This window comes from Zootoca vivipara, chromosome 1 (genome assembly GCF_965207765.1).
Source record: "Zootoca vivipara chromosome 1, rZooViv2.hap1.1, whole genome shotgun sequence".
In the NCBI taxonomy this organism is placed as follows: Eukaryota; Metazoa; Chordata; class Lepidosauria; order Squamata; family Lacertidae; genus Zootoca; species Zootoca vivipara.
This window is the reverse complement of record NC_142582.1, coordinates 8,874,831-8,899,422: the sequence shown is the minus strand read 5'-3', so window position 1 is coordinate 8,899,422 and position 24,592 is coordinate 8,874,831. Positions and strand designations below refer to the sequence as shown.

The following is a 24,592-nucleotide window of genomic DNA, read 5'->3' as shown; positions in this document are numbered from 1 at the left end:
CCACCCACTAGTCTCATGCAAGGAAGGATGTTCCAGGCCAGGAGGAACAGGAAGTTTCAACTGGCTGGACCAAACATTCCCTTGCATGTCCACTCTAGGAAAACAAGGAATGTTGTACTTGATTGCTCTCAGTAGATTACATCCCACAGTTGGGACACCATTGTACTGTATATATTTGCTATGGAGTAGACAGTCTCTTCTGTCAAAGCAACTGCTGTCTACCATCTGGAGCAGGCAGCTAAAGGCTACCTAAATAACACAAGAAACTAATGTCTGGAACTGATACAGGATGAGATTATTACCATCACTTAATGTTTACAAGCCTCCATCCACTGCCAGCAGTTACGTTTTGACATTATATACATGATTTAGTGTCCTCGTTATTATTGTGTACAGTGATATCCCCTTGCGGATATTATTAGAGATTTGTTATCATTGCTGTTATTTGCATTGATTGGTTCTTACTCTTTATTAGGCCAAGGTCCAATTCCTAGGTAATCCTTGTTTTCCTTTGATTCCAGGAGAGATTAGCGAATTGTTTGGAGTAGGAGTAAAAGGTACCGTATGTGTTCTGGGTTGTGTGAGAGTGTGTGTGGAGTTTTTCAAACAAAAGCTGGTCCGGAGAAGTAGAATTCCCTTCTTCTGATTGGATATCTTAGTTAGCAGAGCATGAGATTTTTAATCTCAGGGTCATTGGGTTTGAGCCCCACATTGTGGTCCCTTCCAACTCCACAATTCTGTGATACTATGACATAACACAGGGACCCAGGTGGCGCTGTGGGTTAAACCACTGAGCCTAGGGCTTGCTGATCAGAAGGTCGGCGGTTCGAATCCCTGTGACGGGGTGAGCTCCCGTTGCTTGGTCCCAGCTCCTGCCCACCTAGCAGTTCGAAAGCACGTCAAAATGCAAGTAGATAAATAGGAACCGCTACAGCGGGAAGGTAAACGGCATTTCCATGTGCTGCTCTGGTTTGCCAGAAGTGGCTTTGTCATGCTGGCCACATGACCTGGAAGCTATACGCCGGCTCCCTCAGCCAATAATGCGAGATGAGCGTGCAACCCCAGAGTCGGTCACGACTGGACCTAATGGTCAGGGGTCCCTTTACCTTTACCTTTATGACATAACACACAGTGCCAGATTTACATATAAGCTAAACAAGCTATAGCTTAGGGCCCCACTCTCTTGGGGCACCCCCCCAAAAAAACCAAAGGAAAAAAATTGGATGTACATTTCCAAAAATTGAACATCAGTTCAAACATTACTTTGATAAGATACATATTTTGTTATCTGCAAATGGCTTTAGATACCTAAAGGTATAGGTACCCCTGACCGTTAGGTCCAGTCATGGATGACTCTGTGGTTGCGGGGCTCATCTCGCTCTATGGGCCGAGGGAGCTGGCATTTGTCTGCAGACAGCTTCCGGGTCATGTGACCAGCATGAATAAGCCACTTCTCGCAAAGCAGAGCAGCGCACAGATCCACTGTTTACCTTCCAGCCGGAGCGGTACCTATTTATCTACTTGCACTTTGATGTGCTTTCGAACTGCTAGGTGGGCAGGACCTGGGACAGAACAATGGGAGCTCACCCCGTTGCGGGGATTTGAACCACCGACCTTCTGATCGGCAAGCCTTAGGCTCTGTGGTTTAGACCACAGCGCCAACCGCATCCCTTAGATACCTATTAGGTCCATAAATTACTATATAGCATACATTCAGCACAAAAAAACAGTGACAATTTGTTGTTGACAAAGGACAGCTGGACATATCAAGGGCCCCATTACCTTCAGTAGCTTAGGGCAGGCATAGGCAAACTCGGCCCTCCAGATGTTTTGGGACTACAATTCCCACCATCCCTTACCACTGGTCCTGTTAGCTAGGGATCATGGGAATTGGAGGCCAGAAACATCTGGAGGGCCGAGTTTGCCTATGCCTTACATATGGCCTCATCAAACCTAAATCCAGCCCTGAACACACATGACTTTTGTTTTGAGATATTTCAGTATGCTAAGATACGTTGGAACTTGGTTTGAGATGGTAAAAAAAAATCCCCAAAACCATATATGTAAGGGCTTATCTTTATCCTTGAAGGAAAAGTTAATCATTCCACCCAAACAAATACAGTACAGGGACATTCAACAAATGAAGTGTTGCCCTCCAGTTTATTTCTCCAGCAGGAAAAGCTTCAGTTGCTGAATCATTTGTGCCCATCCGTTGTTAAAGGGCAAAGAAGAGGAGGAGGAGGAGGAGGAGGAGGAGGAGTTTGGATTTGATATCCTGCTTTATCACTACCCGAAGGAGTTTCAAAGCGGCTAACAATCTCCTTTCCCTTCCTCCCCCACAACAAACACTCTGTGAGGTGAGTGGGGCTGAGAGACTTCAAAGAAGTGTGACTAGCCCAAGGTCACCCAGCAGCTGCATGTTGAGGAGCGGGGAAGCGAACCCGGTTCACCAGACGACGAGTCCACCGCTCTTAACCACTATACCACACTGGGTCTCAGGAGCAGGACAATAACCAAAAAATTAAAAATGGCACAAGCCTTCAATTGGAGGTATGTGAGAGAGCACAGAACTGAGGATTATTTTGTTTTTTGTTTTTTAAAATATATTTATTAAAGATTTTCATACATACAAAAATACTAAACACAATAAACACAAACAAAGATACAAAAAAGTACAAAATACAAAGAACAAAACACACAAAAACAGAAAAAATATACAAAAATAAAAAACTTCTTATTTTTAAAACCTTATAAATAATCTATTATAATCAATATATCTATTGACTTCCTCTCCCTCTCCTGCTGCGCTTCCTTACAATTCATATTTAGTAAATTCTAGATCTTACATTCTAAATTTGCATCAATATTACCATAATGTTATATCTATTTTTCCTTATCTTTTAAACACTCAATCTATATCTTTCATCTTAATTCTAATATCCCTATCTTCTAACGATATTTATTTTCAAACCCTTGTGTAATCTACAACATCCTTGTGTCTCCCTCACCACCACTAGATCAATCTATTACGTGTTTATTTATCAAATAACTTTTAAATTTCATCCAATCCTCCTCCGCTGCTTCTTCACTCCTGTCGTGGAGTCTCCCTGTCAACTCAGACAGTTCCATATATTCTATCACTTTCTTCTGCCATTCATCCACAGTTGGTAATTCTTCATTCTTCCAATTCTTTGCCAGTAGTATTCAAGAACTGAGGATTATTTTGGGTTCTTAAGAGGGGTTTTTTTAAGACATGCTCACTATAAAAGCAACCCAGCCTGTCCCTTGGTAATTAAAACCAAACAAAACCAAATAACTGGATTTAAACATACTAGGCTTTAAAGGAGGCTAAGTACATCTGGATGCATCATGGAAGAAGAAACGTGATGAGATGAACACATCATTTTATGCTATGCAATTACAGAGTAAACTAGAGCGACCCCCTTAATGGGAGAGGCTCATGAAGAGAATGGATGATCCTTTTACAAACAACCTCAAAGCAATACTTAAGACCTAACACAAACCAATAAGAAGAGAACTAGAGGTTTTGTTTGCTCTTCAAAATGTTGAGATCTATTGGCTTTATGCTGAGTGGAACAAGACTGTCACAGTCAGCTAACCGAGGCACAAAAAATTTCAAAGGGCCAGAAAGCCAATGTCGCCCAAACCCAAGATGATTGGAGTGTTTTTATCCCACTCTGGGGAAATCCCTACTTGTAGCTTCCCCTGAGATGTATTGCACCAACACACCCTGATTTGGTATGGATTATAAGAGGGATGTAGGTGGCATTCAGCCTCTTGGACATGCCGATCAGAAGGTCTGCGGTACGAGGGCCCGCCATGGGATGAGCTCCCGTTGTTCGGTCCCAGCTCCTGCCACATGCAAGTAGATAAATAGGTACCACTCTGGCGGGAAGGAAAAACCATCTTCCACAAAAGCTGCTGCTTGCCTTCTATCACTGTGCCATACAGAGTGTGCTCACGTACGGTTTATGTGTGTGGTACGGAAGCTGTACTTCTCAGGATAGAGCAGGGCTGTGTAGAATTATTAAAACAGCAGAGAGCATTATTGGCTGCTCACTCTCCACCTTAGAACAAATCTATACCACCAGGTGCCATAGAAAAGCACTAGACATATCAAGAGATCCAACGCACCCTGGTCACCATTTCTTTCAGCTCCTGCCATCGGGACGGAGATATAGAACTATGCAGGCAAGAACGAGCCGTCTCAGGAACAGTTTCTTCTCTAGAGCGATTTTGGCCTTAAATGGAAAGCCTGGACTTTGAAGTCATCTTATTTAATTTGTCATTTGTATTCTATTTACTGTTTTTAATTAGGTTTTGTAATTTTGGATTATGCGGAATGCTTTGTCTGAGTGGATGTAGCAACTGAGTAATTTTGTTGTTCCCGCAAGGGGACAATGACAATAAAGATATCTTATCTTATCTTATCTTAAACGGCTTTTCCATGCGCTGCTCTGGTTTGCCAGAAGCGGCTTAGCCATGCTGGCCACATGACCCAGAAGCTGTCTGCGGACAAACGCTGGCTCCCTCGGCCAGTAAAGCGAGATGAGAGTCATCTGTGACTGGACTTAACGGTCAGGGGTCCTTTACCTTTACCATTATGGATTACAGTTGTACCTCGGGTTATGAACTTAATTCATTCTGGAGGTCCATTCTTAACCCGAAACCGTTCTTAACCTGAGGCATGCTTTCGCTAATGGGGCCTCCTGCTGCCGCAGCGCCACAAGCGCACAATTTCCGTTCTCATCCTGGGGCAAAGTTCTCAACCCGAGGTACTACTTCCGGGTTAGTGGAGTTTGTAACCCGAAGCATTTGTAACCCAAGGTACCACTGTATAAGATTCCAGTATTTAGAACAGAAGGCATTAACTGGGATCTCTGTAGCAGGGCACATGATTTGCATGCAGAATGACACAGGTTCAGACCCTGACAGCTCCATTTAAAAGGATGGAGCTGCAGATGGGCAGAGAGACTCTGGGGAGCTGCTGCCAGTCAGAGGAGAGTCATACTGGCTTATATGGACTAATAATCTGGCACAATTCTTACCTTATTGTGTTTCCTTTTAGCTTCAGAACTGGAGCTCCAGGAATAGAGCTCCTTGAGTATGATTGTATGACGTAAAGTCTAGAGGAGTGATAGATCTCAACAACATATAGCTGTTATTATTGTTTATATCTGCTCCATCAGAGTGCAGGCACTTGACACAGTTTCATAAGCAGAAAAGACAAGAGCCTCGGCCAACAGAGGTTACAAACTAAATTTCAGCATTGGGAAGCAAGAGAGGGAGAAGAGGAGGCCAGAGGGGAGGAACGAGAGACGCAAAGATACCAAGAGGTACATGAGGGCAAATAGAACTCTAAAAATATATAACCTGTTACTATAGGTGGGTTTCACCCTTTGGGCATCGTTTTTAGTTGCAGATGAGGAGTACGGAGTTGAGCTAAAGCAGGCTTCCTCAACCTTGGCTCTCCAGATGTTTTGGGACTACAATTCCCATCATCCCTGACCATTGGTCCTGCTAGCTAGGGATCATGGGAGTTGTAGGCCAAAAAAGACCTGGAGGGCCGAGGTTGAGGAAGCCTGAGCTAACGGCTCATGGCTGGCATCAGCAGGACCCAGAATTTCTGGGCAGCTGTCCTAGGGTACAGCGCCTTGACTGAGCCACCTAGTGGGTTCTGCAGTGTCCTTGAATAATAGTTTGTTCGTGCATTGTGGCAATTAAAATGGTGGGTGGCTTGCTGCTGCTGCTGTTGCTGTCCTCATCACTGCTACAGATAAGTACAATAGTAGTTGAGGAGGGGATTACTGATCTTGGGGTAATGCAGTGCCACATTTTACCCTTCAATAATAATAATAATAATAATAATAATAATAATAATAATAATTTTTATTTATACCCCGCCCATCTGGCTGGGTTTCCCCAGCCACTCTGGGCAGCTCACAACAGAATGATGATGCTGGTGGTGGTAAGCGATCAAACATCAAACATTAAAAACTCCGCTAAACAGGGCTGCCTTCAGATGTCTTCTAAAATTTGGATAGTTTTTTATTTCCTTGACATCTGGTGGGAGGGCATTCCACAGGGCAGGCGCCACTACCGAGAAGGCCCTCTGCCTGGTTCCCTGTAACCTCACTTCTCACAGTGAGGGAACTTGCAGCAGCAGCAGCAACAACAACAACAACAACTTGCTTTGTCCCTTGCTTTGAGCTGTGTGGACTAATTTTGGTGTGTTCCATACAGCCAGCCATTTTGTGCTACCCTTAAAGCAGAGTTGCATAATAATAATAATAATAATAATAATAATAATAATAATAATAATATATTATTTATACCCCGCCCATCTGACCGGGTTCCCCCAGCCACTCTGGGCGGCTTCCAACAGAATATTAAAATACAGAAATCCATCAAACATTAAAAGCTTCCCTAAACAGGGCTGCCTTGAGATGCTTTCTGAAAGGTCTGGTAATTGTTATTCTCTTTGACCTCTGGTGGGAGGGCATTCCACAGGGTGGGTGCCACTACCGAGAAGGCCCTCTGCCTGGTTCCCTGTAATTTGGCTTCTCGTAGCGAGGGAACCGCCAGAAGGCCCTCGGCGCTGGACCTCAGTGTCCGGGCAGAATGATGGGGGAGGAGACACTCCTTCAGGTATACTGGACCGAGGCCGTTTAGGGCTTTAAAGGTCAGCACCAACACTTTGAATTGTGCTCAGAAACGTATTGGGAGCCAATGTAGGTCTTTCAGGACCGGTGTTATGTGGTCTCGGCAGCCACTCCCAGTCACCAGTCTAGCTGCCGCATTCTGGATTAGTTGTAGTTTCCGGGTCACCTTCAAAGGTAGCCCCACGTAGAGCGCATTGCAGTAGTCCAAGCGGGAGATAACTAGAGCATGCACCACTCTGGCGAGACAGTCAGCGGGCAGGTAGGGTCTCAGCCTGCGTACCAGATGGAGCTGATAAACAGCTGCCCTGGACACAGAATTGACCTGTACCTCCATGGACAGCTGTGAGTCCAAAATGACTCCCAGGCTGCGCACCTGGTCCTTCAATGCCATGTAGCAGATACTCTATGTCTAAACCAGCAGCTTCAGCATGATCATGACACACCACTCGTAGATGAATATAAATATAGTAAATCAGCTGAGCATCCACTGCAATGACAGTGTGACTGTAGAAGAAAATACAGACTAAACAAAACGTTCCTAGCTTGTCCAGCCACCCAAATGCAGCCTGTTGTTTACTAGAATGGCAAACGATCACACGTTAATCAGAAAACCAAGGCATGGTCTTAACATGGATCACAAGCTGTGTGATGGAATTACAATAATTCAAAATTTATGGACATGGATATAAAATCATGTATTAGGGGGAAATGGCGCAAGAGATAATTTTGTAAGCTACCCATTAAGGTGACAATGCTATGGCACATTGATAATATGAGGGAAATGCATCAGCTTCGAAAATGTCAATGTAATTTTACAAAACAAAAACAAAAATGGAAATCACTGTAATTTAAGCTACTGAAGCAGATATTGCTGCTTCTCCAAAACAGAGGCTGGTTATCTGAGTATAGGAGTCGGGATGCCACAGAAGGATTCATCACCTGATAATAATTTTACACAACATACACCCTATAAACTTTGCCTTGGTCTTGTCCAGAGTCCTGAGCACAGGAAAGGCTAACAAATGTAGAAGGACCCTTTAATGCCTTCTTTCCCTTCAGTTTATCCATGTTGAGTTATAGCTAAATCAGACCAGGACTACTCCAAGAACCTGGATTGCAAAGTCCTACTCTTCCTTTACTTATTTTACTGCAAACTAAGAGGATACCAGGGATGAGGGACTTTAGAAAGAAAACTGGAATGTTATTTATACACACTCAATGAGTGTTACAGTTTATTGGTTGTCAAAAACTCTTTACAGATCTAGTCAGAAAAACCTTGCTTAAGATTCCCACTTCTGTGTCAGGATAAATTGATTCCTCCTCGAATGGATATTTTGTTCTGCTAAGGCTGTAAAACACTCTTCTGGGATCTTTACCTTCCCCTCGGCAAATAATCTGGGTTGCCCTGCCTAGCTATTTCCTAACCAAGCCCTTTCCAGGATCCAATCTAATCCCTATTTGAGCACTATATGCCAGTCAAGACCTATTTCTGCACTTTCCAAGCCCTGTCTAAACTCTACCCAAGCCCTATTTCAAAATTTAACTGACAGGTTCTGTTCTGTTCTCTCCTGGTTGCATGACACTCCACTCAGCCCTGATTGGTTTCTGGGTCACCTGGACTGACCCAAAGTCCATCGATCACACATGTCCGCTATGGTTTTCACAGCCCCCGTTTCCATATTTGGATGAATGAGAAAACTGTGGTTTGCAAGTAGTAGCTTTGCAATTCCTCTCTTTGTGCTAAAAAAAAAAGTTGTGTGAGAGAGTGGAGAGCACATAGGAGCTCAAATCTGATTATGGCGAATTCTCCTAACAAACCATAATTTGATTTTACATCCAAATCTGGGCTAGGAATTGCTCAAACTATAGTCTGGTGTCAACTATGAACTGGGCCATGTAATAGAGTGATTTTTGTAAAACTTTAACAGTGACTAAGTTCTCACAAAACAAAATAATGCTTACATTAGTTATTTTACATTGGGCAGCCGGTCTCAAAAACTATATTAGCATTAGAATTCTTTCAGCTAAAGACTGAGAAATGGATAAGCCAAAGTCATCACCCTTTGGAGATTATTTTTAAAACTTTAATGACTCCAAGAACATTAATAGCTAAAAGAGAGAAAAATCTATTTTTTTTCAATTACAGATCACATTTCATATAAACAAGTATGGCATAAAAATCATTGCCTTCAGATTTTTCATTTACTGAAGCAAGCACTCAAAATGGAAATAAATAGCATAGATAAACTCGCATATCAAGCAGATTCAAGCTCCCCAAAATGTAAAAATGCAGCTTTTTGTATATCAATTCTCTGAACTCTAATCACTGCATTTTCCCAGCTTGTATAGTTAATCACTACCAATCAACACTCTTTTCTTTAGAATCTTGCTAAATATATCTGTTTTCAATTGATCCTCTTTCTATGTTCTGCAGTTTCCTTGTGCATAAGTACCTCTGTAGGGTATTAATACTCTGTTCAGGTAATACAAGGAGCACTGTGAAACATCAGCATAATTAAAATAATGCCATCAGTCTGTGAAGTATACTCCCTACTGTGCTGGATGGCAAGAAAATCCTCCTAATGTAGAACCTGGGGGTCTTATACACAAAGCTGATTTTCATTCCTGTGCATTTCATTCAAGATGTTGTGCTCAATGCACATTATTTTATAATATCTGTATATCTTGTATCATTTATTCTCTGTGTTATATATTTCATAGCCAGCCGCCCAAACAACCTACCTTTCCATTTCCACCAATTTTCTTTTAATTGTCAATAACTACTTGCTGCTGTTCCAAAGCACTTCTACAATGACATGGCCATGACATTTACTGAACCACATTAGACCTGCCAAATAGACCGGTTTCCTTGTGATGTGCCTGGCTGTAGACAGAAAAGAGTTATTCCCCGGTGTTGAAGGGAGCATGAGCGAGCCACCTATGTATATGACCAGAGTTGACAATACGAGTTAAGAAATATAAAAAGGTAAAGGTAAAGGTACCCCTGACCATTAGGTCCAGTCATGGATGACTCTGGGGTTGTGGCACTCATCTCACTCTACAGGCCGAGGGAGCCGGCGTTTGTCCGCAGACAGCTTCCAGGTCATGTGGCCAGCATGACTAAGCTGCCTCTGGCGAACCAGAGCAGCGCATGGAAACCTTCCTGCCGGAGCGGTACCTATTTATCTACTTTGACGTGCTCTCGAACTGCTAGGTTGGCAGGAGCTGGGACCAAGCAACAGGAGCTCACCCTGTTGCGGGGATTCGAACCGCCGGCCTTCCGATCGGCAAGCCCTAGGCTCTGTGGTTTAGACCAGTGTCCCTCAACCTTGGGCCTCCAGCTGTTTTGGAACTACAACTCCCATCATCCCCGGCCACTGGTCCTGCTAGCTAAGGATGATGGGAGTTGTAGTCCCAAAACAGCTGGAGGCCCAAGGTTGAGGAACACTGGTTTAGACCACAGCACCATCCGCGTCCCTTAAGAAATGTATGTATACTCAAATCAGCAGCTGGACTCCTCAGGGCCAATTCTGGCCTTTGAGCAGCTCTAACGGGACCCCATTTGTCAAATGTGAAAGAAATGGGATTGCCAATGCTTTAGCTACCTGCCGCAGCACGGTTTCTTTAAAATGAGCTTGACATTAGAAGGTAACAACATGTTGTGAAAAGCTGTGCCATGGAAGTTGTACAGTATGTCAGAATAATAATAATAATAATTTTTATTATTATTGCGGGTCAGCAATAAATCACACAGAGTAAGTGAAGTTAACTCTTTATTACAAGAAACAAGGTTGCTCAGTAGTGCCAAGCCCAAAGGGGGAGGAAGAGGAGTGTGGGGGGAGTGCACTGCCCCCGGCAGCACAATCCCAGTGGGGTGGCATCACAGCTGCCCCCCGCAGACAGCATACCCCGCCCCAGGATGCATACCCCGCCCCTGCGGGCGACATGCCCCACCCCCAGGACACGTGGCAGCCCTGCCCCTGTCTGCTCTCTCTCTCCCCCCCCCCCGGTGCCAGAGCATGAAGCTCTGCCACTGGCCAGGGCTACCAAGTACAGCAACTCCTCTCAGTAGATTTTGCCCCTAGGAGGCAGTTGTGAGGACAGAAGGTCCCCGGCTTCCCACAGCTGCCTAAGTCACCTCCTCTCCAGGGTCCTTTCCAAGCAATCTGAGGCTCCTTCATCTTGCCTGTCTTTGCTCAACACTCTTCATACCTCTTTGGGTCCTGGGACAACAGAGCGGGGGGGGGGGGGAGGAGGAAGCTGGTTGCAACAGGAGCCAGAGACACCCTGGTTTTTTCAGCAGCCTGCCTCATGTCTGCTTCTTGGCCTCCCTCCTCCCTTGCAATTCCCTTTAGCTGCAATTGCCCACAGGTTGGGAAATTCCCTTCGGAAATATTGCGGTGAAGATACTGGCGTCAGCAGACAGGACAATTTCAGGATGTTGGACTGTTAAGTAAAGAAGATGCAGAAGTGGGGGAGAGGGAGGGGCAATGTAGCTGGAAATAGAGAAAAGCCCGTTAACGTTATGAAGTAAGGATGTTACATATTTTGTTATTCATACATAAATAGTTGCACAAGTTAAAAAGAGAGGGCTTGGCATATTTTAGGTATGTGCAAGAAACAAACACCATCTGGAGAAAGGATATTGCAAGGGAGTGTCCCTGGTTTTTTTAAAAAAAATAAATAAATAGAGGAGAGGTAGGAAATTCAGCAAGGCTGCTCCAGATGGCTTGCATATAACTAGGCTAAGGAAAATGGGAATGTTTGAAAGTTCTTCCCAGCTACGTCTAACCGGGTGCCAATTAACTATTTGTCCCTTTGCTCTTCGGGACGCGGGTGGCGCTGTGGGTTAAACCACAGAGCAAGTTCTGGGAGTGCCTGATCACCTCATCTGTCTCCTGAGAAATCTCTATGTGGGACAAGAAGCTACAATTATAACTGGATATGGAATAACTGATTGGTTCAAAATTGGGAAAGGAGTATGACAAGGCTGTATATTGTCTCCCTGCTTATTTAACTTATATGCAGAATTCATCATGCAAAAGGCTGGACTGGATGAATCCCAAGCCGGAATTAAGATTGCCGGAAGAAATATCAACAACCTCAGATATGCTGATGACACAACCTTGATGGCAGAAAGTGAGGAGGAATTAAAGAACCTTTTAATGAGGGTGAAAGAGGAGAGCGCAAAATATGGTCTGAAGCTCAACATAAAAAAAAAACCAAGATCATGGCCACTGGTCCCATCACCTCCTGGCAAATAGAAGGGGAAGAAATGGAGGCAGTGAGAGATTTTACTTTCTTGGGTTCCATGATCACTGCAGATGGTGACAGCAGTCACGAAATTAAAAGACGCCTGCTTCTTGGGAGAAAAGCAATGACAATCCTAGACAGCATCTTAAAAAGCAGAGACATCACCTTGCCGACAAAGGTCCAAGCAGAGACATCACCTTGCCGACAAAGGTCCGTACTGTATAGTTAAAGGTATGGTTTTCCCAGTAGTGATGTATGGAAGTGAGAGCTGGACCATAAAGAAGGCTGTTCGCCAAAGAATTGATGCTTTTGAATTATGGTGCTGGAGGAGACTCTTGAGAGTCCCATGGACTGCAAGAAGATCAAACCTATCCATTCTGAAGGAAATCATCCCTGAGTGCTCACTGGAAGCACAGATCGTGAAGCTGAGGCTCCAATACTTTGGCCACCTCATGAGAAGTCTCCCTGGAAAAGACCCTGATGCTGGGAAAGATGGAGGGCACTAGGAGAAGGGGACGACAGAGGATGAGATGGTTGGACAGTGTTCTCGAAGCTACCAACGTGAATTTGACCAATGCGCAGGAGGCAGTGGAAGACAGGAGTGCCTGGCGTGCTCTGGTCCATGGGGTCACAAAGAGTCGGACACGACTAAACGACTAAACAACAACAACAACAACAACAACAACAACTGCCAGTCTTTGGTTCTGGCTTCATGTTCTGTTTGCCACCCTACCAGTTCCAATGGGTGCCAAACTACTCTAAGTAACTCTGTGTCTTCAAAGGTTAAGTTGATTACCATCAGAGATAGGGACTGCTCTGTGGTGGCACCCTGGCTATGGAATATCATCCCAAGAAAGAGAACCTAATCACCAGTCTCATTAACCTTCAAGCAGCAGGCCAAGGCAGTGTTAATCTCCTGGGCTTTTAATCATCTATTTTCTTTTGCTGCTTTGCAGCTATTTTTCTCATAGTGATTTTATTGTTTCTATACATTGTTGTTGTTGTCATTCTAAATAGTTGACTGTTAAGTCACATTAAACACGCTAAACATTTTAAAGGAAAATAATGCGGAGTGCTAGTTAATTTGGATGTTTGTTTTAAAAAATAATAATTTGGGAATACAGTTATGATTGATTACAGCTTTTATAAACCATATTGCCTTCACAGTGGGATTTATTTCTGAGCAAATGTATTGCATTGCACATCTCTTATGTAGGGCACGTGCAGAATCCTAGAATGACACCCTCCCACCTGCTCACCAACCTTCCTTTTTCAGTGCATTTCTTTCACCCTAAGGAGCAATGGTTGTTCTGTTTAAGCAATGCAAAATTGCTCAATCAAAATGGCCGGAGCACCTATTTGCCAGAATAGCCTTTGCAGTTCCTATGTGTGCTGACTTGGGACTTTTAGTGCCTGAAGGTCTACATTGGGATCTGCTGCCTGTTGATCCCGCTGCCTGAGGCTGTTGCCTCGCCCTGCCTCATGCGTGGGCCGGCCCTGCTTATTGTCATGGGAAGTATGCATACTATTGCCACCAGGCCATACTTGTGAATTTGGTGGTGCTGTGTTCTAAACCACAGAGCCTAGGGCTTGCCGATAAGAAGGTCGGCAGTTCGAATCGCCATGATGGGGTGAGCTCCCATTGCTTGGTCCCAGCTCCTGCCCACCTAGCAGTTCGAAAGCACATCAAAGTGCAAGTAGATAAATAGGTACTGCTCCGGCGGGAAGGTAAACGGCATTTCAGTGCGCTGCTCTGGTTCACCAGAAGTGGCTTAGTCATGCTGGCCACATGACCCGGAAGCTGTACGCTGGCTCCCTCAGCCAGTAAAGCAAGATGAGCGCTGCAACCCCAGAGTCATCCGCGACTGGACCTAACAGTCAGGGGTACCTTTACCTTTACCTAATTGCCACATAAACACACCGGGTTTGCACAGTCCCACAGCTGGTGAATGTGAGGAAGATCACAGAAAGCAGGCTAACCTCTCTAAGTCAACTTCGCTGGTTTGAATTGTCTATTTAATAAATAGTAGTCTGCACTAAAGGGAAATCTGCAAAGTTAAGCAGGCTACGGTCCGGTTTCAAATCGGATGGGGAAACCGCGTGTTAAGATTCCTGCACGGGCTGGACTAGATGACCCTTTGCTCCCTTCCAACTCTATGGAAGAATACATACAATATGCCCTTTCAGAACTGGGATCTGTAAATGTGAAAGATGTCCCCCGAGTTTGCTTTGCTGCCGTCCGTGCAGCCTCGAAGTCTGCGTGCAACACTTAACATGTTTTGGGGAAGGCTTGGCAACTGTATTTAAAAATTTCAACAAAGTTTCGGAAAAACAAAAACAAAATCGCAACTTTGTGGGAAACAGATCAAGCAGGGGATAGTTTCCCTCTGCCTTGCCTCGCCCTGGCGAGAGGACTTGTTGCTGCGCTGCTACGGAGCTTGCATTTAAAACGCTCGATGCAGGAGGATTAGGAGGAGGAGCAGGAGGGCGGCTGGCCGGCCCAGGAGGTGTCCGCGGCCCCTTTAAGCTGTTGCCGTTGCTGCGGGAGGAAGCAAAGCACGCGCGCAAACCTTGCCCACCCCCCACGACCGAGAACCGTGCCTTCCCTTCCCGGGGTGCTTGGGCGCTGAGCCGTGAGGAGTTGGGTGGAGAGACCCGGGCAGGGCGCGCGGGAAGGGGCGGGAGTAGTGGCGCCCAGGCAGCTGCCCCACAGAGAGGGGGCGGGCGGCGGGAAAGAGAGGGAGGAAGGAAGGAAGGAACCCCCTCGCCGCAGTTCCCAAGCTGCCCTCGCTCCGAGACTGAGGTGCCTCGCCGCGTTGGCGCGCCTCTCTCCAAGGCTCGGCCTGCGCTTCTTCCCCTGGGGCGCACAGACGCTTCCAATCTCTCCCTTCCGGTTTTGGCCGCCTCCGCCTCTGGGGAAGCAGCCTGTGGGGAAGGCTCTGCGGGGTGGGGAGCCAAGGGCCGCCCTTTTCCCTCGCCCCCAGGGCCGCCGCCGCTGCGCGTCTTCGCCGCTTCCCAACTCCCTCCGAGCCGCCGCCGCTTGCGTTTGAGCGCGCAGGAGACGGAGGCCGCGCGCTCGCCGCCGCCGCCGCCGCCACCACCCTCCTCTCTTCCCCCTCCGTGGTGTGTGCAGCTGCCTTCCATAGGGCAGACCCAGTTTGCTCTTCGATCCCTCCTTCCCTTACTCTGCCTCTTTCTCTCTCCATTGGAGAACTCGAGTGTGACCTTTGTTGCCGTTTCGCTTTGCCTCAGCCTCCAGGGCTGCTTGGCCTGCCTCCATCTCCCGGGCCTGTTTCCCTCCCTCCAGCAGTTCTGGCCCTCTTTCCTTCTCTATCTCTCTTTCTCCCCCTTCCCTAAACACCTGCTGCAGCTCAGAGGAACTTTTAGTTATTCTCTCTCTCCACCCCCCACCCCATTGCCCCCCAAACAGTGAGGCTTAGGATCTGTTTTAAGAGTTGGAAGGTGAATGTTATTTTGCTCACTTTGCTGGCAAGGTTGCCCACAGCTCTCTCCTCCCCGCCCCCACTCCCAATCTTTTCCTTTTGAAACCCCTCGTTTTTTAAAAAGCAACAACAACAACAGGCCTCTAAATAGGTTTTTATTTGGATGAGATGAAAGTGACGGTTTGCTTTGGCAAGACGGGGATTGTGGTGCCCTGTAAGGATGGACAGATCCCGGTTAGAGACTTAACACAGCAGGCTCTCCAGAGATACCTGAGAACCAAAGAAAAGGTAAGGAATGTTCTTTACCTGTAACAAGGCAAGGCAAAAGTCACCTCCTGTGGCTTCTGCCTGCAAGGTGATTGCATGCATCCTTCTGCTCCATGTGTACATATTTTGAAACGGAAGCACATTGCCAGTTTCTTGAATGGCCTTTTCGTATGATGGTAGACTGCTGTCAAAAATGACACCACAGTGTAAGATGAGAGATGGGATTGTGATGTTCCGTGTCAATTTCCCTTCATAAATGTTGCTTATAAACATATTGTCTGGTTTCCTTAAGGGGAAAAAAACAACCTGTTGTGTTTTATGTGTGGCTGAAGTGTTTATAAAGGCAAAAAGTTAGTTGCAAATAGCAATGCCAAACTTTTGTTTTATTTATTTATTAGATTTATATACCACCATCGTAAGATCTCCCTGGGAGCTGATAGGTTGTCCAGCCAATAGCAGCTCTTGGGTACAAAGGAAGACAAGGGGTTGCAATAATACTCAGAACAGCACTGCCAAATATGTTTGTATGAATTGTTACAGTCGGAAGGTTAGATGTACAGCTCTATTTTGTTTACCGCTTCAACGGGCCTTTATTCTAATTTAAGTGTCCTGGGTTTTGCAGTGCTGCTAACTTCCATGTTAACTTAGGTGTTTTTCTTCTTTGTTTCTGAGCTACTTACCACAGGTGACTAAAGGTTCCTAAACTGAAGGACCATAGACTTGTTAAAGTCTTCATCACTGGACTTGTCTGTCACTTTCTAGCATTCATTATGATTTTGCCAAGCTGATGGCCAGCAAAAACCAACCTCCTTTTGATGAATGATCTTCACCCAGTCGTGGCATCTAACAGCAATTGCTATGTGGGTCCATCTCTATCTGTCTCATTTTGAGTTCTCGCGCTGCCCCGCATTCCTGGCAACTGCTGGAGGAGGAATGGTGAAGTCACCAAAAATGGGATGGCTGAGCTCCATGTGCCTTTTAATGATGTAGGCTGGGCAGAGAGTATTCAACTGTGGGAAGTTGCTTTGAGGGATGTCCATCTTGCAACTGGAGAACATGCTCTGTCCCTATGATGTTTTCCTCTTGTCATCCATACAAGACTGATAGGCATAGCTGCTGCTGCTTGTTCCTTCTTCATTTTCTGAGATCACAGTGTGTTGGATGGTATGAAAGTGGGTGGGTCAGAGGTAAGCCTCTGTTGTGTCTTGGCTCCATATTTCCTGTAGGAGATGGGTCAGGGATGTGTGGTCCACCAGAAGGTGTTGGACTTGGTATCCCATCAGCCCCAACCACCATAGCCAATGACTGGAGTTGTATTATCTAGACCAGGGGTGGCCAGCTCCCAAGAGACTGCGATCTACTCAAGGAGTTAAAAACCGGCAGTGATTTACCCTCCTTTTTGGGGTTCAGGTCAAAGTTGTTGAACTTTTTTTAGGAAGGAGGAAGACGAATGGGGGGGTTAAGGTCAAAGTTGTTGAGTTTTTTTCTGGGAGGAGGTAAAATGTTGAGCTTTTCTTAGGGGAGCCACAGTTGTACAGTTTCTTTGGGGGGAGCCAATGATCTACCAGTGATCTACTGCAGACATCCGTTGATCTACCGGTAGATCACGATCTACCTGTTGGACATGCCTGATCTAGACAGCTGCTGGTTCCTTTCCTTGCTCTGGGACAGGCATCCCCAAACTTCGGCCCTCCAGATGTTTTGGACTACAATTCCCATCATCCCTGACCACTGGTCCTCTTAGCTAGGGATCATGGGAGTTGTAGGCCAAAACATCTGGAGGGCTGCAGTTTGGGGATGCCTGCTCTAGGGTGATCTTCAAATTCTGGTTACAGGTAGGTAGCTGTGTTGGTCTGACACAGTCAAAACAAAATTTAAAAATCCTTCCAGTAGCACCTTAGAGACCAACTAAGTTTGTCATAGGTATGAGCTTTCGTGTGCATGCACAATTCTTCGGATACACTTCTGTTTCAATGTATCTGAAGAAGTGTGCATGCACATGAAAGCTCATACCTATGACAAACTTAGTTGGTCTCTAAGGTGCTACTGGAAGGATTTTTAAATTTTGTTTTGACTTCAAATTCTGATCTCTCTCTTATACAGGTAGTTTCATGTTCCACCTGAGTTACTGCTTGTGAACCTTTTCTATTTTTAAAGTATCTCTTTTGTTCATGGCATGTCTTAAACCAAAAGGGATAAATTACTACAGGGGTCAGCAAACTTTTTCAGCAGGGGGCCGGTCCACTGCCCCTCATACCTTGTGGGGGGCCGGACTATGTTTTGAAAAAATAATAATGAATGAATTCCTATGCACCAAAAATAACCCAGAGATGTATTTTAAATAAAAGCACACATTCTACCCATTTAAAAACACGCTGATTCCCAGACCGTCCATGGGCCGGATTTAGAAGGCCATTGAGCCGGATCCGGCCCCCGGGCCTTAGTTTGCCTACCCACGCCTTACTACAATGAGTTGCTGGCTTTGATAAATGGAGAACCCTTCTCATTGTTAGTAGAGTGGCAAACTTGTATGTCCATCGTGCGAGAAACCAGGGTTTGATTCCCCAATGGCAAGTGTTTATTACTAGGACAGGACTATAGCTCAGTGGTAGAATGCATGCTTTATGAAACATGCCAAGTCCAATGCCTGACTAGGCTGGATGCAGAATTGTATGTTTTAGGTTTGGGAAATCCATCTGCTCAATGACAAGCAATATCTATGTTGGGAATATAGGGCTGGATATATCAGACAGCTTTGTATGTTCATCTTATAGCCATACTTAGAGTAGAAGCATCACACTAATTGAAAACAAACCATTGAGTAGCAAAAAAATGATGTAACTTGTACATGAACAGTTCAGAGATTCATGAGGTTTGATGGTTGATTTTGGCCTTCCAAGGGGCTCTGCCATATGATAATAAAGATTTTTGTCATGAAACATTTGTAAACACAAATCACTCCTCCTAGTCCTCTTTCCCTCCGCCATAATGGGTGGTTGCTATTTCAGAATGTTTATTGAACTGCTAAACACATGTTATACTCTGCTGTGTTAAATATGGGTATAAAAAGAAGATAAAGCAGTAGGGCATAAAGGGAGCGGTTGTATTTGGCAAACAGTTGTGATGGCGTTGTATTTGGCAAACAGTTGTGATGGCGTGCATATTTACTTACAGATCAGGGCGGTCCAGCTTTTTATATCAAATGGGTACTTCAACATGGAACCCGCTGGCTGCACACTGCTGTGTTGCACGGGGGTGTGGAGTCAAGCCAAAATTGGATGCTCCTCTCCAACCCCCATGCTGCCTTCCCAAAGCTAGGTGAGAGATGCACTGGGCTTTGGGAAGGAGTTGTGATGCTCTGGCAGAGCCCTAGAGGAGGCTTCCTCAAAGTCAGCCCTCCAGATGTTTTGAGACTACAATTCCCATCATCCATGACCTGCCAGCTAGGGATCATGGGTGTTGTAGGTCAAAAACATCTGGAGGGCCGAGATTGAGGAAGCCTGCCCTAGAGCACTCCTACCTCTTGGGAAGGATGTGGGAGGACTCTAGGACCCTGCCAGATGTTTCTGAGGGCCCCGAAGAAAGGCCTTGGAGGGCCGCATGTGGCCATTGGACCACCCTGCCTTAGATGCCCCTCAGAGTCCTTGGTTCTCACATCAATGTTGGTTTGGGCCAGTGTGGCATTTTCCAAGTTTCTACAAATGCTTGATCAGTGCTTTCTTCCTTCTCCTTTAAAAGCAAGCACATGCTGATGATGTAAATCAGGTACTCTGCAAGCGTTTCGTTTTTATTGCTCTGTTAACACCATCAACCCTAGACACCTGTGTGTCGTGTGATTGATTTGGAAGAGAGTTGATTACAGACACATTTTCTTTCTTGATAATGCTGCTTCACAAGCTGAGTATTCTTTCATCCACAAGATGCAATATCAGTGTAGGTGGTTGAGAAAGAACCCTCCGAAACTCTTCTAAGTTTTTTCTTCTTCTGTTGACAAGGAAATACCTTGTATTTTATGCTGATTACAATGCATTGCAATTCGTGCACCAACTATGAATTATTTGCGTATGAAACTATGTATTGTAATCACAGTGCCTGTGTTCTGAGTTCCGAAAGATATGATCTCTTTCAGAACTAACCTTAGAGTTCCAGCTTTGGTGATGTGTTTAAAGTTTTGCATGACTCACCTATGAAAGAAATAGGGGGCTTGGAATAGGGGCCCGTGATAGATGTAACTCTGTGACAAAAGTCCAGGAAATTAATTTGCTATTGTTCTAGAGCAGGCATGTCCAACAGATCGATCGTGATCTACTGGTTGATCACAAGGTGTTCCTGGTCAATCGTGTCCAAATCTTTGGCCACTTAATGATCTCCCCCCCAAAAAAAACCCCGCACTCTGGCTCCTTAAAACAAGCTCAACAACTCTGGTCCATTCTCCAAAGACAATGGGTAGATCACTATCTGTTTTTTTATACTGTGAGTAGATTGCTGTCTCTTGGGAGCTGAATGTGCCTGTTCTAGAGGAGTGGTGGGGAACCTATGGCCCTTCGGATGTTTTGGACCAGTGATGGCCAAACTTAGCCCTCCAACTGTTTTGGGACTACAATTCCCATCACCCCTCACCAGTGGTCCTGTTAGCTAGGGATGATGGGAGTTGTAGTCCCAAAACACCTGGAGGGCCAAGTTTGGCCATCACTGTTTTGGACTATAGCAGGGATGTCCAACAGGTCAATCGGGATTGACTGGTCGATCCCCAGGAGGTTCCAGTCGATCGCGGTCTCCTTTTCCTTTGCTTTTGCCTAAGAGCACCCGGCCCGGCCCCCTCTCCCCTCCCTGCATTTTCTCCTGATCTCTGGAACGGAAGAGTTTTTGCTGTGATGCAGATTGCTTTCACAGCAATCTTTTGGTGAGCGACTAATCCCCTCCCCCCTTAATTTTTCCTGGAACCCCCCCAGAACCGCCCTCCCTGAACCCCAATAAAACAGGGCTTAAAATGGGGCACTCACTCTATCTAACAAAAGCTTAACAGCTTTGACCAGAACCCCTAAAAAACGGGGGTAGGTCACTGCCAGGTTTTAATTCTGAAAGTAGATTGCAGTCTCTCGGGAGTTGGCCAACCCTGGACTATAGCATCCATCAGCCCCAGTGAGCAGAGGCACCTTGATCGCCGTACTGATTGCAAATATGTCTATCCGCTTTGCAAGAATCTGGGATGCAGTCTGAGTTATGTGTGGGAAGTTCCATTCAATTAAATGTCCCTCTTAAGCAATGCTTTCAGGGGAGGAAAGATGAAGATTCAGCTTCTCCTGTCTTTGATAAATGTTTGAGTTATTAGTGTATAGCATCCAAAGTGCCTGGTTATTTATCTAAGCCAAAAATTGTCACCGTTAATTACGATGGTAAAACAAACAGTCAAACTTCCTCATAAGTTTGTTTCATAAGGGAGCAAGAAGTTATGGAATCCAAAACAAACATTCCAGAGACCTGAAAAATTCAGGTCAAACTTCTTGTGAGAGATTCTCAAAAAAACCCTGCATTGTTTGGTATAATAGAGCTGGGATGTTCTTCTCTTGTACTATCCATATGGAGACAAAATCTGAAACAGAAAAATATATATTAAAATGAAGCCTCTTGTGCGGTATAAGGAGACATAAAGGTAAAGGGGCCCCTGACCATCAGGTCCAGTCGTGTCCGACTCTGGGGTTGCAGCGCTCATCTCACTTTATTGGCCGAGGGAGCCGGCGTATAGCTTCCAGGTCATGTGGCCAGCATAACAAAGCTGCTTCTGGAGAACCAGAGCAGCACACGGAAACGCCGTTTACCTTCCCGCTGTAGCGGTTCCTATTTATCTACTTGCATTTTGACGTGCTTTCGAACTGCTAGGTGGGCAGGAGCTGGGACCAAGCAACGGGAGCTCACCCCATCACAGGGATTCGAACCACCGACCTTCTGATCAGCAAGCCCTAGGCTCAGTGGTTTAGCCCACAGCGCCACCTGGGTCCCTGCATAAGGAGACATAGGAGAGTGAATAATTACTACTACGGGTAGTTAGCAGCCAGGAGTTTTTGAATGGTGAGCCAGATCTGCACCCTAAGGTAATTTATCTGGCCTCACATTTTAATAAAGGTACAATTAAAACATTCTCAACATGTAAGAAATAGAAGTGCTGGTTTTTATTACAGAGCCTGATTACTTGTGAGGCATTCAATTTTGTGCAGCAAATAGAACGGCTTCTGAGAAAACTGAAGTTAGCCATCCCTGATCTAAACCAGGTGGTCTCTAACAGATAAAATAGCTATTTGGAATTTGGGGAAAGTGTGGGACATTTCAATGAGAGGCAACAAATACTTTTAGGCTGAACTTTAACTAGTATAGTGGTACCTTGGTTCTCAAACGTAATCCGTTCTGCAAGTCTGTTCCAAAACCAAAGCGTTCCGAAACCAAGGCGTGCTTTCCCAAAGAAAGTAATGCAAAATGGATTAATCCTTTCCAGACTTTTGAAAACAGCCCCTAAAACAGCAGTTTAACATGAATTTTACTATCTAACGAGACCATTGATCCATAAAATGAAAACAAGAATCAATGTACTGCAGGCACACAATCAATCAGTAACTGAACTGGGTTCCACATAGTCACAAAAACAAAACAAAAAAGCCACAAAAATGCATAATAAATAGCAAAAACAGACAGACCTCAGTGTAGCACTCAAATTGGAAGTGTAACACTCAAAACAGAGCATGTTCAGTTTCCGAAAATGGTTCACAAACTAGAACACTTCCGGGTTTGCAGTGTTTGGGTTCCAAGGTGTTTGAGTAACCAAGGCGTTTGAGAACCAAGGTACCACTGTATGGGATTATCACTCCCAGCTCCACGACTTGTTAAAAAGTTACCAGTGAGCTCATTAAAGCTGAACAACCAGAATGGTTATCTTTTTGCTGCACTGCTTAATATCTTCAACTGCTCATAGGTGGGAATAAGTAGAAAGTAGCCAGCAAGCCTGTCTCTCAGCATTGAGCTGCAATGTTTTTGTTTGTCATGGAGAGTGTTCCTCAAACAAGGAAAAAGTAACTCATCTAAGCTTATTAAAGGTAAAGGTAAAGGGACCCCTGACCGTTAAGTCCAGTCGCGGATGTCTCTGGGGTCATCTCGCTTTACTGGCCAAGGGAGCCAGCGTTTATCCGCAGACAGCTTCCAGGTCATGTGGCCAGCATGACTAAGCCGCTTCTGGCGAACCAGAGCAGTGCACTGAAACGCCGTTTACCTTCCCACCGGAGCGGTACATATTTATCTACTTGCATTTTTGGCATGCTTTCAAACTGCTAGGTGGGCAGGAGCAGGGACCGAACAACGGGAGCTCACCCTGTCGCGGGGATTCGAACTGCCAACCTTCTGATCGGCAACCTCAAGGCAAACTAAACTGAAATGGGTGAATTGTTAGTTTGAACTCTTGGTGTGTACAGCATGTACACCAATATGTATCTAGCTAGGAAAGGACCATGTACAAGTAAAAACTACATGGGCAGTGTTGTGCTCTTGCTACCCGTAGAGACAAATATTAGGGCATTCAGAGGCACAAAGCTCACCGGCAGCCTTCCTTACATAGTCAAGATATGGGCTGTGGAGCTTCCGGATTCAGCGCCAGCGTCGATCGGCGGGGTTTCGTCTCGTCTCCGAGACGGCCCGTCTCTGCTAGGAGTGGGGAGGGCAGCGAGAGCAACGCTGCGCCCCTTAGAACCTCGGGAAAGGCGTCCCGAGGGCAATTTGCTCGGCACAGACCCAATCCGGACTCCCCAACTCTTCGGTTAGCTCTAATAAGAGCTCCGGAGCGAGGAGGGTAGAAGTCGCGGGGGCCATTTTGAGCGGCAACGTTATTCTAGCAGGGAGAAGCTTCAAGCCGAAGGCGGAGAGCGCTGGATTCTTCCGAAAATAAAACGATTGGAAAAGACTGTAAGTAACCTCACGATTTGGATTATAAAACAATTTGGTCTGGGAGAGAGGGGAGAAAAGAGGAAGCCACCCCCCCCACGGCAACAAAGAGACAGTAAATAGAAACCCGAAGCCATAAACAGAAGATTTGTAATTCAAAAGGATCCCTCAAAGGCATCAAAGAGAATATCCCCTTTGATGCAGGGTGAAAAGGGGAGAGAGACTGTGGTTTATGACTGCCCTGCAGCAATGAGGTAAAGCCTAAGAAAAACCTTTCTTTCCCTCGGGAGCCGGCAGCCTAGGCAATTCAGTGAGTTGATCAGGATTTATAAGTCAATTTTTACTTCACTTTGTATTTCTGGACTTTGTGGAATTTCTTTTTTGGCTTAAGTGCTTGTGAAATGTGAGTTCGAACTTTATTGTTAACAAGACTTGAAGAATGCAGCCAGCTTGTTAAAATGGAGTCGAGAAAATAAACTGTGATCATATTCCACCCCACGTGATAAGTTTTGACCTTGGCAGGACTGAAATATGTCAACAAAAAAGTGTTCCCCTGAGTTCCAGCGGTCTGTTTTGACCTTAATGTGGGAAACAAGAATAGAGTTATGTCAAGAGGAGACACGACGACAGGAGTTACAGCAGAAATTTCAGGAGGTGATGGCGGAATATGATTTTCTAGGAGATGAAGCTTTTGACACTGAAAAAGAGCAATGTGAGAATGACAATGATGGGGAAGGAAAAGATGAAGATGAGGACTGTGATGATTCAACACAAAATGAAACACACCATGAAAAAAATGATGACTCTACTCTACAAAAAGTTGGATGGAGTGCCCTGTCTTTGAGGGGGGCACGATTGGTATTATTGGAACTCCAGAACGCCCACAGGGAAGAAGGAAAAAATATGCAGAGAAGAGAAGAAATTCAGGGGTCCTGTATGGTGACCTGGATGGCAAGAGACTGTAAACAGGGGGTGGGGTGAAGGGAAAGTGATGTTGTGATTATAAGGATGGATTAACAGGTT

General features: G+C 45.4%; 1 protein-coding gene across 1 annotated transcript in view; it reads left to right on the top strand.

Moving 5' to 3' along the window:
- The first annotated feature begins 14,298 nt into the window (after positions 1-14,298).
- Positions 14,299-24,592, top strand: part of PARD3B (par-3 family cell polarity regulator beta) — a 538,536-nt gene continuing 528,242 nt past the window's right edge. The window contains exon 1 of the mRNA XM_060281957.2: positions 14,299-15,667. Coding sequence (XP_060137940.2) covers positions 15,548-15,667 — 120 coding nt within the window. The 5' untranslated portion in view covers positions 14,299-15,547. The remainder of the gene's footprint in view (positions 15,668-24,592) is intronic.